The 14,809-nt window shown below is 41.0% G+C and overlaps 1 protein-coding gene across 2 annotated transcripts in view; it reads right to left on the bottom strand.

Annotated features, from left to right (window-relative positions):
* Window positions 1-1,538: 1,538 nt before the first annotated feature.
* Window positions 1,539-14,809, bottom strand: part of LOC110500325 (protein phosphatase 2, regulatory subunit B', beta) — a 48,441-nt gene continuing 35,170 nt past the window's right edge. The window contains exons 8-13 of one of the 2 annotated variants that reach the window (XM_021577633.2): window positions 7,739-7,792; window positions 7,405-7,455; window positions 7,063-7,182; window positions 5,992-6,119; window positions 5,646-5,747; window positions 1,539-4,107 (exon numbers count right to left, since the gene is read on the bottom strand). In XM_021577633.2, the coding sequence (XP_021433308.2) occupies window positions 3,903-4,107; window positions 5,646-5,747; window positions 5,992-6,119; window positions 7,063-7,182; window positions 7,405-7,455; window positions 7,739-7,792 (660 nt within the window). In that variant the 3' untranslated portion in view covers window positions 1,539-3,902. Of the gene's footprint in view, window positions 4,108-5,639; window positions 5,748-5,991; window positions 6,120-7,062; window positions 7,183-7,404; window positions 7,456-7,738; window positions 7,793-14,809 lie in introns of both variants that reach the window. The other variant, XM_021577634.2, reaches the window with a different exon arrangement.

The following is a 14,809-nucleotide window of genomic DNA, read 5'->3' as shown; positions in this document are numbered from 1 at the left end:
ACATCACGGACAAACTGAATTGGTCCACCCACACAGACAGCGTTGTGAAGAAGGCGCGGCACAAACATCTACAGATGCACAATCGAGAGCATCCTGCCGGGCTGTATCACCGCATCACCGGGGGCAAACTACCTGCCCTTCAGGACACCTACACCACCCGATGTCACAGGAAGGCCATAAAGATCATCAAGGACAACAACCACCCGAGCCACTGCCTGTTCAACCCGCTATCATCCAGAAGGCGAGGTCAGTACAGGTGCATCAAAGCAGGGACCGAGAGATGGAAAAACAGCTTCTATCTCAAGGCCATCAGACTGTTAAACAGCCACCACTAACATTGAGTGGCTGCTGCCAACATACTGACTCAACTCCAGCCACTTTAATAATGGAAATGTATGGAAATTTATGCAAAAAATGTATCACTAGCCACTTTAAACAATGCCACTTAATATAATGTTTACATACCGTACAATACTCATCTCATATGTATATGTATGTACTGTACTCTATATCATCTACTGCATCTTGTCATCTGTAATACATGTATCACTAGCCACTTTAAACTATGCCACTTTTATGTTTACGTACCCTACATTACTCATCTCATATGTATATACTGTACTCGATACCATCTACTGCATCTTGCCTATGCCTTTCTGTACCATCACTCATTCATATGTCTTTATGTACATATTCTTTATCCCTTTACACCTGTGTGTATAAGGTAGTAGTTGTGGAATTGTTAGGTTAGATTACTCGTTGATTATTACTGCATTGTCGGAACTAGAAGCACAAGCATTTCGCTACACTCGCATTAAATCTGCTAACCATGTGTATGTGACAAATAAAATTTGATTTGAGAGATGGAGAAATTAGTGAAGGATGAGAGGGAGCGAGTGAGAGGCAGAGAGAGAAAGGTAGATAATGTGTGTGTGTGTGTTTAATAATGAATTTTATTGCAAAATGTAGATTTCCGCCTAATAATAACTAGTAATGAGTTCACCTTTTTAGTAAAAATAGTTATAACTTGCTGAGGTGTACTCACTTTTGAGAACACAAGCTCAAATACATAGTACAAATATTATTAAAATATGAAAAATGATGATATTTCATGTTTTTTTTTATGTTGACAGCTATAAATTAGTCTGAGAATATCACAGCGAGATGAAACGATGATTACCGGATTTTCTTTGTCTGGATAGAACAGAAAATGTTACACTCATTCCCTATGCAAATGTATGGTGTGAAACCTAACACTTCAAGTCAGCACCACTGACAAGAGTGGTAACGGAAAGCAGACAGATGGGGCTTTCTGGCACTATAAAGCACTGAACCCTGTGAAATTCACAGAGTGCTCTGTACAGCAATATATCAGTTGGAACCGGTCCAGAACCCTAAATAGGGGACTTAACATCTATGCCCCATTAGATGGATGGAGTGATAGGGACAAAAGAGAGAGAGAGAGAGAGAGAGAGAGAGAGAGAGAGAGAGAGAGAATACACAAGAGACCATTAAAAAAACGACACAAACACACTCCATTGTTTTCTCAAAGTGAAGTTAATTTAACACATCATCTTTTCCTTTCTACAATCCCGGTTTAACTTGACTGTACATTCATCTACCCAGCTGTTGGTCCCCGGAAAAAAAAATACATGGTCATCCTCAATCGTTTCTATGTTTCTGAGCACGGATAGCCTACAAACCAGACCAGGAGGACACTGCAATTGTAGTTTAGCAATGCTACTTATGCGTACATATTCAATTCCATTATTATTGCTGTTCTATAATTCTACTGACGGGAACCTCTTCTTTCAGTTGATAAATTGCGTTCCAATTCCAGCATTCCCGATTTCCGGAAGGATTCTTCTTGTTCTAGAACAGAATAGTGGAAGGGAAGATTATTTTCCCAGCGAACTGACTGACTGACAAATGGGGGAATTATGGGTAACTTGCAAAATTCAGGAAGTGTTTTAACGATAGTGAGGTTTGTTTCTTTATGTCCTTTTTTGTTTTGTTGAAACTAAAAACTGTTAAAGGAGTGTTGAAGGCTGCTGGTCTGGTTGTCTTGGTAACAAGACGCAAGAAAAACCTCCAGATTCACAATCAATCAAAAGTGTTACATTCTGATTCAAATCCTGTTCCTACGAAAGGAGAGAATGGGAGAGAAGAGAGAAAGAGGGATCGATGCCACCTCTCTCCCTCTATCACTCTGTCCCTACACATCTCCTGTCACTGTTACACTCATACTGAATTCTCTCACACAAACACTTCCATCACCTCTGCATCTTACACACATGAACACACACGCATACACGCATACACTTCCATGACCTCTCCATCTCTCTCTCACACACACACACACACACACAAACACGTCTCATCTTTGCCAACTTCCTGCAATAAGGTCACAATTCCAGAGATCAAATAAAAAAATATCATAAATATCAGATATTGCCAAAATGAACACACAAAAACATAAAAATATTAAAACAAATTCAAAATAATTTCATCAAACGAATGAAGATAAGATGCACAGAAGAACAGTAAGACAGTGTGATATCAAGGACTAGTAGACTGATCCCACAGATGGTAGACTGAGCTCACATCCCAAATGGCACCCTATTCCCTATATAGTGTACTACTGTAGTAAGTAGTGCTAAGTAGTGCACTTCATAGGGAAAATGGTGCCATTTAGGACACGCCCAATACAAACATTATCCAAAACAAATTAGAATATTACTAGAAAAACTTGGTTTTCTGACTCTCTTCCTTCTCTCTATGCCCAATTATGAATGGACAAGAATAATAACATATCAGAACATTGTTTTAGTTTAGGAGATTAGGGGTCACCCAAAATCATACACTTGGTACGTCCCAAATGGCACCCTGTTCCCTAAATAGTGCACTACTTTTGACCAGGGTCCATAGGGCGCTTGTCAAAAGTAGTGCACTATGTAGGGAATAGGGTGCCATTTGGGAAGTGACCCCTTTCCCCATTATAGTGCACTGCGTTTGGTCAGTAGTATTGCACTACAATATGGGGATTAGGCCCCATATAGTGTACTACATTTGGCCAATAGTGCACTCGCTCTGTAGCGAATAGGGTGTGATTTGGACCATGCTCAAGTTATGCTAAAGTTTTAGGAGTTCTACACTAAAGATTCTCCCACCAACACTATAATAATCATAATATTCAGACATATATATATATATATATATATATATATAAAAACATCAGTAGTAGTAGTAGTAGTAGTACAGTAGAGAAGAATAGAAGAAGAAGCAACAATATTATGTAGCATTCACGTCATCATTCCTCTGTATCTTTTGGGACGGTATAAAGTCCTTTGTCGGAGAACCGGGAAAACGGTTCCACGTCAAAACCTAGACAGCTAGAACCAGTACCTGTGTGAGTGAGTGTGTGTGTGTGTGTGTGTGTGTGTGTGTGTGTGTGTGTGTGTGTGTGTGTGTGTGTGTGTGTGTGTGTGTGTGTGTGTGTGTGTGTGTGTGTGTGTGTGTGTGTGTGTGTGTGAGTGAGTGTGAGAGAGAGAGAGAAATATGTCTTGTTCAAGATGGGCAGTTTGTGTGGGTAGTCTTCCAGTGAGTATGTAGAGGGCTGTGTTTGCACTTCAATGTAGTCTATGTGTTTGAGTTGATTCAACTTTTGTTTACATTCTGCATGAGTGTGTGTGTGTGTGTAAACAGTATATGCCTGTGTGCGACTCTGTATGTGTTTATGTGTACGTTGTCAGTGTGTGTGTGTGTGTGTGTGTGTGTGTGTGTTTGAGCGTGTGCGTCTGCTCCTTTGTGTGTACATGTGTGTGTTTGGCTATGTGCATACTGTCTCTGTATGTCCTCTAAGTACTCTATGTATCCTGGTACTGATCCTCCGCTGTCTGGTTCTAGGTATTAGAAGAGGCTCCGCTGAGCTCGAGGTTTGGCTGCTCAGGGAATGCCGTCAGTGTGGAGGTGGGCTGAGGAGGCTCCCCTCTCTCCTGGAGGTTCTTCTGATTGCGACTGGCCTCCCCCAGGATCTGCAGTCTCCTCTCCTGCTGCTCATCCAGCCCCCGCCACAGCTCTGCACGCTCACACTCCCTCTTCAACTCCCTTGAGGGGAAAGGTGAGGAAGGGTGGAGGGAGAGAGTGAGAGGAGGAAGAGATGGATGGAGGGAGGAAGGGAGAGCAGAAGGGGAAGAGGAAGGAAGAGAGAGACAGTTTAGGTTATATACACACTGAGTGTACAAAACATTAGGAACACCTTCCTACTATTGAGCTGCACCCCCATTTTGCCCTCAGAACAGCTTCAATTCGTCGGGGCATGGTGTCGAAAGCGTTCCTCAGGGATACTCGCCCATGTTGACTTCAATGCTACCCACAGTTGTGTCAAGTTGTGAGGGCGGGGGGTTAAATTGAGTCAGAGAAATGTAAGATAATCTGTACAGCACTTCGTTATAACTGCTGATGGAAAAAGGGCTTTATAAAATACCTTTGATTGATTGATTGAAGATAATGACGTGTGGTGTCAATCAATGCAACTTCCAAATGAGAAAATGCATCCCATAACATTTTAACATGGAAATATCTGTTCTAACAGTAGAAGCCAATGTGTGGTGTTCAATGTACATAGGCCTACATTCCATGAGATTAAAAAAAAAACATGCAGGGCTTGACATTAACCTATTTATCCACTTATCCTTCAGACAAGGAGGTGACTGAAAATGTTGTCTTGTTGTTTGATGCAAGAAACCAATTTACAAAATAAAATGCATTATTATTTCCATAATATTATTACAGATTATTACAAATTATTCTACCCTTTGCCTATTGGCAATTTAGCTAATTCAAGACTGTTTCAATTTACAAAATGAAGACAAAAATGCTCTTTACCCAACTCGTTTTTCAAAGATACATGTTTTGTGCTCTTGTAGGAAGTAATAACTCCACCATTGCTGACTACAAATTATCAATAACTGGGCTAATAATTCACTAATTATTAAAGGATATGAACAAATGTGCACATGTGGCTCTCGCTTTGATCTTAAAACAAGCGTATCTGCACATGACCACTCATGCTGTAAACACAGTCCAGTTCAAAGTGAATGGCACAGATCCATATACAGCAACGGCCTATTTGCATATAGGCCTACTGCAGCTCTGATTGGTTATGACGCACCAGTCTGTGTAGAGTACGGGCTAAGTCGTGCGTGTCAATGCAATAGACTCTTACTCTGAAACGTTCTGCCTACAACAAAATCTCTTTCATAGTTAGTTTTGCATACTAAGTTAGTTTTGCATACTAACTTAGCATAGTTCATTTTGTTTCGGTAAGTTGCATTGAAAGTGGCTAATGTTGCGTTAATTCGATCACAATTCCCACAGGAAAGGGAAAAGTTAATAGTGTTAACTAATGAGGAACACAAGTTGAGTGAAGTTCAATCTCGTGTTTCTCTGCGCTGGCTGATATTTCTTCTGCGGGGCAGTCCCGGGGAGCTGCGCCCCTGCGCATGCATGTAGCTTAGAGGGAACATTGGTGTCAATAAAGATCCTTGAATTGAATGCAAGTGAATACAAAGAGAAAAGGAGAAAGAAAGAGGGGAGGATGAGAAACAGGTGTTATACACACATATTAGTACACGCACGCTCACTTCTGTTTTTCCACTTTGTAAGAGGCAGTGAGGTCATCAAACAGCTTGCTGTTCATCTCCATAAAGGTCTTCAGAACGTTGTAGATCAGAGAGACTATAGTCCTGCAGAGAGAGAGAGAGAGATAGAGAGAGGGAGAGGGGGATGGAGGGAGAGAGAAATGGAGGGAGAGTGAAATGGAGGGAGAGAGAAAGAGAGAGAGATGGAGAGGTGAGAAAGAGAGAAGGACAGAAAACGAGTGAAGGTGGGGTTAGAGAGGTATATCTGCAGAGATTCACAGTTCATACAGACTTAAAGAGCAAAGGTTATAGGTTAGGGGTTAGAGGTTAAGGGGTAGAGGTCACTCACTGGTTCCAGTGCTCCTTGGACACTCTGTAGAGTGTGGCGAAGACCAGCGGTAGAATCACCTGACAGTTCTCCTCTATCAGAGACAGGATGTACTCGTTGTTCCAGAAGTACAAGGCCCTCTCTGCTACCTACAGCAGGGAGGGAGAGAGAGATGGAGAGAGGGAGGGAGAAGGAGAGGGAGAGAAAGGGATGGAGGGAGATAGAGAGAGAAAGGGATGGAGAGAGAGAGAAGTAGTGAGGGAGAAGGAAGGAAGAGGGAGGAAGGGATGGATGGAGGGAGTACAGAAGGGGAATAGAGGGAGGAAGAACGAGAAAGCTTAGGTTATATACACTGACTGTACAAAACATTAGGAATATCTTCCGACTATTGAGTTGCACCCCCCTTTTGCCCTCAGAACAGCCTCAATTCGTCAGGGTATGGACTCTTCAAGGTGTTGGAAGTGTTCCACAGGGATGCTGGCCCATGTTGACTCTAATGCTTCCCATAGTTGTGTCATGTTGGCTGGATGTCCTTTGGGTGGTGGGCCATTCTTGATACACACGGGAAACTGTTGAGCGTGAAAAACCCAGCAGTGTTGCAGTTCTTGATACAAAATGGCACCTACTACCATACCCCGTTCAAAGGCAGTTAAATATTTTCTCTCCCCATTTACCCTCTGAATGGCACACATACACAATCCATGTCTTAATTGTCTCAAGGCTTAAAAATCCTTCTATAACCGGTCTGCTCCCCTTTTTCTACGCTGATTGAAGTGGATTTAACAAGTGACATGAATAAAGAATAATAGCTTTCACCTGGATTCACCTGGTAAGTCAGTAATGGAAAGAGCAGGTGTTCTTAATGTTTTGTACACTCAGTGTATAACAGTAGAACAAATCTTTATTGTCCAGAGAATTTGTCCTTTGCAGTTTGTTAGATCAATGCGAGAGGACAGGGGATTGGTTGTCCAGATGTGGTGGGCATGGCCTAACCTGGGAGTGTGGGCTGGAGATGCAGGCAGAGATCTGTGTGTGTGTATGTGTGTGCGTGCATGTGTGAGCTTTAATTTTAATGTGTGTGTGTGCGTGTACCTGGAAGTGTGGGCTGGAGATGCAGGCAGCAATCTGTTTGAAGAGAGGCTCCTGAACACGGATAAACTGAGATGGCTCGATCACATCCAGTATCTCCTCTATCTCCCCTAGGAACATCACCTACAGATGCACACACACACACAAACACACACACACACACACACACACACACACACACACAAAGAAAAACACGCACACAGATGAAGAGACAGATGCACACAAATATACACACAACACACACGGGTGGACACACACACACACACAGATGCACACACACAGGCTCACACACATATGAGAGAAGCACACCATGGGTTTATAAAAAAACACACAAAGATATCTCACCTCTTTCTGGGTGCAGGTTTTGGGCCAGTATTTGAGGAGCCCTCGTATGATCTGAACAGAAAACAAACAGAGGCAAAGTCCAGCACGGTGTTACAGTGTTTTATGTATACTGGAAGTTCCAGTGTGAGCAGTGACTAACAACAGTAAGGTTGCAAAATTCCAGTAAACGATAATCCAAAATTCCCAGGTTTTCCCAAAATCCCAGTTGGAGTATTCCTGGAATCAGTAGGGAATATGCAGGAAATCCTGCAATCAGGATTTCTGGAAGGCCTGGGATTTTTAGGAAAGTTACTGTGATTTTACAACCTTAAATGACAGAAAAGGTGTTCCTTACGTATTCTGTGACAGTAGAATCTTTCTCCATAAACTGGACCACACAGTACGCCAGCTGTAGAGTGGTAGATACATACAGCAGGTAAACACACACACACAGCCCAGCTAGCACATAATGTTCTGAGAACCATATGTTTCTTAGAACTTGGTGAGAGCATGGTTGTCCTATAGTTATTTTGCATTCAACCTTCCCATAACTTTCTGGGAATGGCGCCGTATAGTTGCTCAGCACATTTAAGGAACTTAACATAAAAAAAATGTTTTATTACATTAAGAGAACGTTTCCTAAAAGTTCAAACATGGTTATATTTAATTTCAGTTTGATAATGTTCTAGGAATATTCTCCAACTGGTTTGACATTGGGAATGTTCTCAAATAGTTAAGAAATAACGTTAAGAAAAACCGTTCTTCTGTGGGAAGTACAGTACTTCCGCATAATGTTTTCTGAGAACATTTTACTATAGTTCCCTGAAAGTTTTCCTGTGAGGTCTTATTAACATTCTGAGAATGGAAATTCTAGGTTATTTGAAAGTAATTAAATAATGTTCTGAGAAAACGTTTCAATAAGACTTTTAAAAACACTGCTAGCTTAACTGTGTTGAACTCCAAGCACAGATATAACACATGGAATTTCATCTGTTAGGCATTAATCATGCAAAAACATATAATTTTCTTGTGGCACGGCATCAGTGAGATTTTAACCAATGGTCTTCTGTTCTCTATCCATGGAATGTGTCCACTGTGCCACCAGGATGGAGTTAGGATCCCATGTTTTTTAACTTATACAAAGCTGTTCATTTTAGTATATTCAATCAGACACCATTTCAAAGGAAACGAGCATTCATTAAGATCAGGTGTGGGCAATTAGTGGGCGCAGCTAACACACCTGAACACACTTAACAAGATAGAGGATAGACAGAGTTGTGCTGACGCTGAAAATAATGTTTATTTTTTTAAATAACATTCTTAATGTTTTATTGTGGTTTTTATGGAACGTTTTCTTAATGTTCTGAGAACATGACTTTAAATAGAACCATGAGGAAACCTGCAAAAAACTTTATGATGAACTACTGAAATTCCCACAGAAGATCGTGGTATCTTACCATTCTCTGAACATTCAGAGAACATGACTTTAAATAGGAATATGAGGAAACCTTTAAAAAATGTATGATGAAGTACTGGTTCTTAGAAAGTTATGTGCTAGCTGGGTATCCTGCACCATTCCCAGAATGTTGTGGGAAGGTTGTATGCAAAATAACCATTCGAAAACCATGCTCTCACCAAGCTCTGAGAAACATATGGTTTTCAGAACATTATGTGCTAGCTGGGCTAGCAGTGCTATTAAAAGTCTTATTGAAACATTCAGTGAAAGTTTAAAGGAAATTATTAAAAAACCTCAAAATAACCTAGAATTTCGGTTCTCAGAACGTTAATAAAAACTATCAGGAGAACTTTCAAGGAACCATAGTAAAATGCTCTCAGAACCTCCCTGCAAACTAAAAATGTAAGTTCCCAGAACATTTAAAAACATTCCGTTTTAACAGTCAGCAGACTTTTATTTTTTGTATTTTTTTATTTAACCTTTATTTAACCAGGAAGGGCTCATTGAGATTAAAATCTATTTTTCAAGAGCGCCCTGGCCAAGATAGGCAGCACCAAGTCATTACAAAAAAATTACAGACAGACAACATGGAAAAACTACAAGTAATCTAGTAATAACCATTGAATTCACAAGAGTATAAAACTGAAAATTAAAAACATTGACAGGTCAGGGAATCAGCCTCAAAATCCTTCATCAGTGATTTAAAAACACCAATCGGGACAAGTTCTTCCAGTTTAAAAGTATTTTGAAAGGTGTTCCAAGACAATGGCGCAGAGTACATAAAAGCCCTTTTACCAAATTCAGTTCGGACATTTGAAACAGTTAGCAGGATAAAGTCCAACGAACGAAGAGTACCCACCACATTTCTGAACAATAAAAATGCACAAATAAAAAGGTAGTAAACCCAAAATGGCTTTGTAAATAAAAGTATACCAGTGACTGAGCCTACGAGTGACTAAAGAAGGCCAGCCAACCCTGGTATACAAAGTGCAGTGGTGCATAAGGGTTTTGCAGTTTAAAATAAATCTCAAAGTACCATGGTAAAGACTGTCAATTGATCTCAAACACTGACCGGAAGCATTCATATATAAAATATACCCATAGTCTAGTAAAGGCATAAATGTAGCTGATACTAGCCTCCTTCTGGCTTCAAAAGAAAAACAGGCCTTATTCCTAAAATAAAATCCCAATTTCAGCTTCAATTTTTTTGTAAGTTGTTGCAATTTAAAAGAGAGGCCGTCATCAATTAAAATTCCAAGATATTTATATGAGGTTACAAACTCAATCTCCTTGCCCTGACAGGTAGTAATAGGTGAAAGGTTCAGAGGTCTATTTCTTGTATAAGAAACCACCATTAGTTTAGTTTTGTCAGTATTGAGGATAAGCTTCAATTGACACAAGGTATAAAACAGTATAAAAAGCAGTTAGCATGTTCTGGAAAGCTTTTGTGAGAGATGAGGCACAACAGTAAATAACAGTATCATCAGCGTAAAAATGAAGTTGTGCATTTTGGACTTTTTTGTCTAAATCATTTGTATAAATAGTGAATAAGAGAGGACCAAGTACAGAGCCTTGGGGCACACCATTCAAGACAGACAATTTAACAGACATAAGCCCATCAAATTGAGTGCACGGAGTTCTATCAGACAGATAGTTAGCAAACCATGCAACTGCATGCTCCGAAAGACCTACACTCGACAATCTCTGCCTTAGTATAACATGAGCAACTGTATCAAAAGCCTTAGAGAGATCAATAAAAAGTGAGACACAGTGCTGTTTTAGTCAATGGCTTCAGTGATATCATTTAAAACCTTCATGGCTGCTGTAATTGTGCGATTGGTACACTGGTAAAATAGAGTTAGTAAATAAAAACTCTTTTAGCTGTTCACTTACAAGGGTTTCAAGTATTTTCACCAGGAGTGACAGCTTTGAGATTGGCCTATAATTATTTAAAAGAGTTGGATCTCCCCCTTTTAAAAGTGGTAGGACAAATGCTGATTTCCAGATCTTTGGAATTTCATTACAGTCCAGGGTTAGATTGAACAGAGATGTAAGTGGTTCAGCTATGAAATCAGCTGCCAGATTTAAAAAGCAGGGATCCAAAAGATCAGGACCTGCAGGCTTTCTCTGATCTAAGGATTTCAGGGCTTTATGTGCCACCTGCACTGAGAATGGCAAAAAGCTAAAAGTTTGACAGTTCCCAGAACCAATGGGAAACCAAAAACGTACGTTCCAACAACTTCCAAGGAATCAAATGGGCTAGCTGGGAGTACTGTATACTGTGTACGCACTAAAATATTGTATTTTACACATGCACGCACACACATTCAAATACTGTGTGTGTGTGTATACACACACACACAAACACTGCACACACTCACACCCCATGTGTTGTGTTATGAGCAGTGGTATTGCAGTAATCTGTAGTTTTTTCTTGTTGCAGCATTCCCTAGAGTCAGAATACACACCCACACACACCCACCCACATGTTCCCTAGAGTAGGGTTTCCCAAACTCGGTCCTGGGGCCCACCCCCTGGGTGGAAGTTTAGTTTTTTTGCCCTAGCACTACACAGCTGATTCAAATAATCCAAGCTTGATGATTAGTTGGTTATTTGAATCAGTTGTGTAGTGCTAGGGCAAAAAACAAAACGTGCACCTAGGGGGGCCAGGACCGAGTTTGGGAAACCCTTCCCTAGAGTGGGAATACAATGGGATGTAAAACCCTGATCCCACCGGATTACTGCTCTAAGGATCGGAAAGATACGTTTTCCAAGTTGGTGACTGCATGTGTGTGTGTTTCGCGATTGCCCCTCCCTAGGTGCGTTGCCATGGCGAGTGGGCACCGTGGCGACGGAGTGTGTGTGTTTACTTCGGAAGGAGTGATGTCACAGCCTGCCCTGAGGGGATATGACATAGAGCTTATGCCGCTCCTTTCTCTCTCTCTCTCTCTCTCTCTCTCTCTATATTTCTCTCGATCTTTCTCTCTCTCTTCCTAACTATCTGTATCACTTTCTTTTTCTCTATAATTCATTTACTTTCTACCTCTGCCTCCCATTCACCTTTTCCACTCTCGCTCATCTTTTTCACTTTTCTTTTTTTTCCACTTTTCTTTTTTTCACTCTTCATCCCTGACTTTCTCCATCCCTTTCTCCCTATGCACATTATATGGAAAGATCAACAGAGGGTTGGAGCGTGGGGGTGAATGGAGGGAGGGATGAATGAGAAAAGCAGGAAAGAACCAGTGAATAAAATAAGACAGGAGTTGAAGCGTTTAAAGGATTAAAGTCAGATTAGTGACAAGCCTAGGGTAAATACAGAGTTGTTTTCTGTTGTTAGGTGAGGGATTATCGGTATTGTAGTCTGTTAGGATAGAGTTTATGGTGTTTGTAGTTCCAGGCTAATAAGAGGTGACAACTGGTGACTTTAAAAATGTAAATACAGCAGCCTAAACCAGTGTTTGCCAACTCCAGTCCTCGAGTCCCCCGAACCACACACACACACACACACACACACACACACACACACACACACACACACACACACACACACACACACACACACACACACACACATGTTTTGGAGCCCCAGACAAACTCACCTGATTCAACTCATGGAGGGCTTGACGATTAGTTGACAAGTTGAATCAAGTATGCTTGTCAGAGAGTAATAGAAAAATGTATGCTGTTAGGGGTACTCGAGGACTGGAGTTGGGAAACACTGGCCTAAACCATGGCTACTTTTAACCAGAGTCCCCACCCTATTATCAGTAGTACGCTACTTTTGACCAGGTCCCAAAGGCTTTGGTCAAAAGTGGTGCAATATATAGGGAATTAGGGTACTATTTGAGAAACAGGCCATTGTTCCCTCCCACCTTGCTGAAATAAAACAGCATAGACCAGCATAGGCTGGTAACCAGCCTTCATTGTGTTTTTGCTCGTGACCAGCCTTCGCTGTATTTTTGCATAACCAGCTAGACCATGCTAGTCAGACCAGCTAAACCCCTTAAACTCAACTCTGAGTTCCACTGCTTTTTTTCATTGTTCACCTCTAATCAGGGACTGATTTAGACCTGGGACACCAGGTGGATGCAATGCATTATCAGGTAGAACAGACAACTAGCAGGCTCTGGCCCTCGTGGGGTAAGAGTTGAATACCCCTGAGCTGGACCACACTGGTCTGCCAACAGAACCAGCTAGACTATGCTGGTCAGCCAGCAGAACCATCTAGATAATGGGTTCCAAACTTTTTTGGCCCACAACCCCATTTTGATATCAAAATATTATTGATATTGGGGCTATGACAGTCAATTACAAATCAGTCTGGCAGTAATTGTGATCGTTTTTCAATCTGAAGGAAGTATGATTTGAAGTGACTGAAATTAGAATGGTATTGGGAAGTTAAGAAGATCATCAGGCAATCATTTTGTATGATCTTCTGTATAAAAAAAGTACATCATTGATGATGTTCTTTTTCCCTCAGTCTGATTTAGTGCCTAGTCTTGTCCACTCTTTTCTCATTAGTCCTGTGTGGCTAGTGGGTATTGTAGAGGGAAACATCTTATCTTTCAGTGATGAGGTCATAATAATAATAATAATAATGTAGTATACTTCAGGATTTTAAAAATGAAGTATTTTTATCTACTTTGCCAGAAGATGGATACCATTTATGTCTCTGCGTGCAGATTGAAGGAATTTGCTAACAACAGTTAGCTCAATTGCTAACTAGCGTTAGCGCAATGCCTGGAAGTCTACTAGTAGATACCATAGACTTCCAGTAATTGTGCTAAAGCTAGTTAGCATTGGCTCACAAAACTTACCTCAAACTTCCTTCATACTGGATGCAGAGACACAAAAATGGTATCCATGAGTTCATCTGACTCTGGGGAAGTGGATAAAGGGCTTCATTGCAAAAATCCCGAAGTATCCCTTTAAAAAGATAGAGGCACATTTGTAGTAAGAAAACAGAAACCGTTCTGTTTATTACGACTGCTTCTCGCAACCACATTTTTAAAATCAGGACCCTACATGGGGTTGCTACCACTACTTAGGGAAACAATGAGCTAGACCATGCTGGTCAGACCAGCTAGACCCCTCAAACTCAACTCTGGAAGTCAAAGTCAGTTCCACTGCGTTTTTCATTGTTCCCCTCTGCTCAGGGACGGATTTACACCTGGGATACCAGGTGGATGCAGTTAATCATCAGGTAGAACAGAAAACCAGCATGCTCTGGACCCCTTATGGTAAGAGTTGAAAACCCTTGAGATAAACCAAACCGACCTGCACTGCTAATGGTTTTTATTTGGGCAGTTTGAGCTGATCTAGCTGGAGTGAATGGGGTTTGCTAACCATGCTCTTTCCCTGAGGGAACTGTGTGTTTGTGTGGTTGGCAGGCCATGCTGTGTGTGTTAATAAATAATACATGGAGTCAGAAGAGAGAAATGCAAGGCAAGCCAACGTTTAGACTCAGAATACATGCACATTAACACACACACATATGTGCACACACACCAAGGCGGAGATGCACACATACAAGTACATACAGATTTAATAGAGCACACATTCGCATATAGAAACCTACACGTAGACACACATTCACAGATACTGGTTGTGTGTGTGTATAAGAGGATGGTGTGGGTTGTGATCACAGTCTGTAGTGTGACTCGACGCCGGTCTCTAGTGGTCATGGGTGCACATTACAGTCTCATATAATATTTAAAGCGGCAATATTTAACTTTTTGGGCAACCTAACAAATTTCACATGGAAATGTGAGTTATAGATCTGTCCTTCTGAAAGCAAGTCAAAGAAGCGGTAGATCTGTTCTGTGTGCGCTATTTCTATGCTTCCCGTTCTTAAGCTTCATTTTTGCTTCAAACTATATTTTTGGTTATTGAACATTTATTTCACAGCAGTTTAGATTGTACAATGATTCTCTACACTATACTTGCTTGTTTTGTCACATAACCTGAAAT

This window comes from Oncorhynchus mykiss, chromosome 21, assembly GCF_013265735.2.
Source record: "Oncorhynchus mykiss isolate Arlee chromosome 21, USDA_OmykA_1.1, whole genome shotgun sequence".
Classification (NCBI taxonomy): domain Eukaryota; kingdom Metazoa; phylum Chordata; class Actinopteri; order Salmoniformes; family Salmonidae; genus Oncorhynchus; species Oncorhynchus mykiss.
The sequence above is the reverse complement of the archived record's forward strand: the minus strand, read 5'-3'. Positions and strand labels throughout refer to the sequence as shown.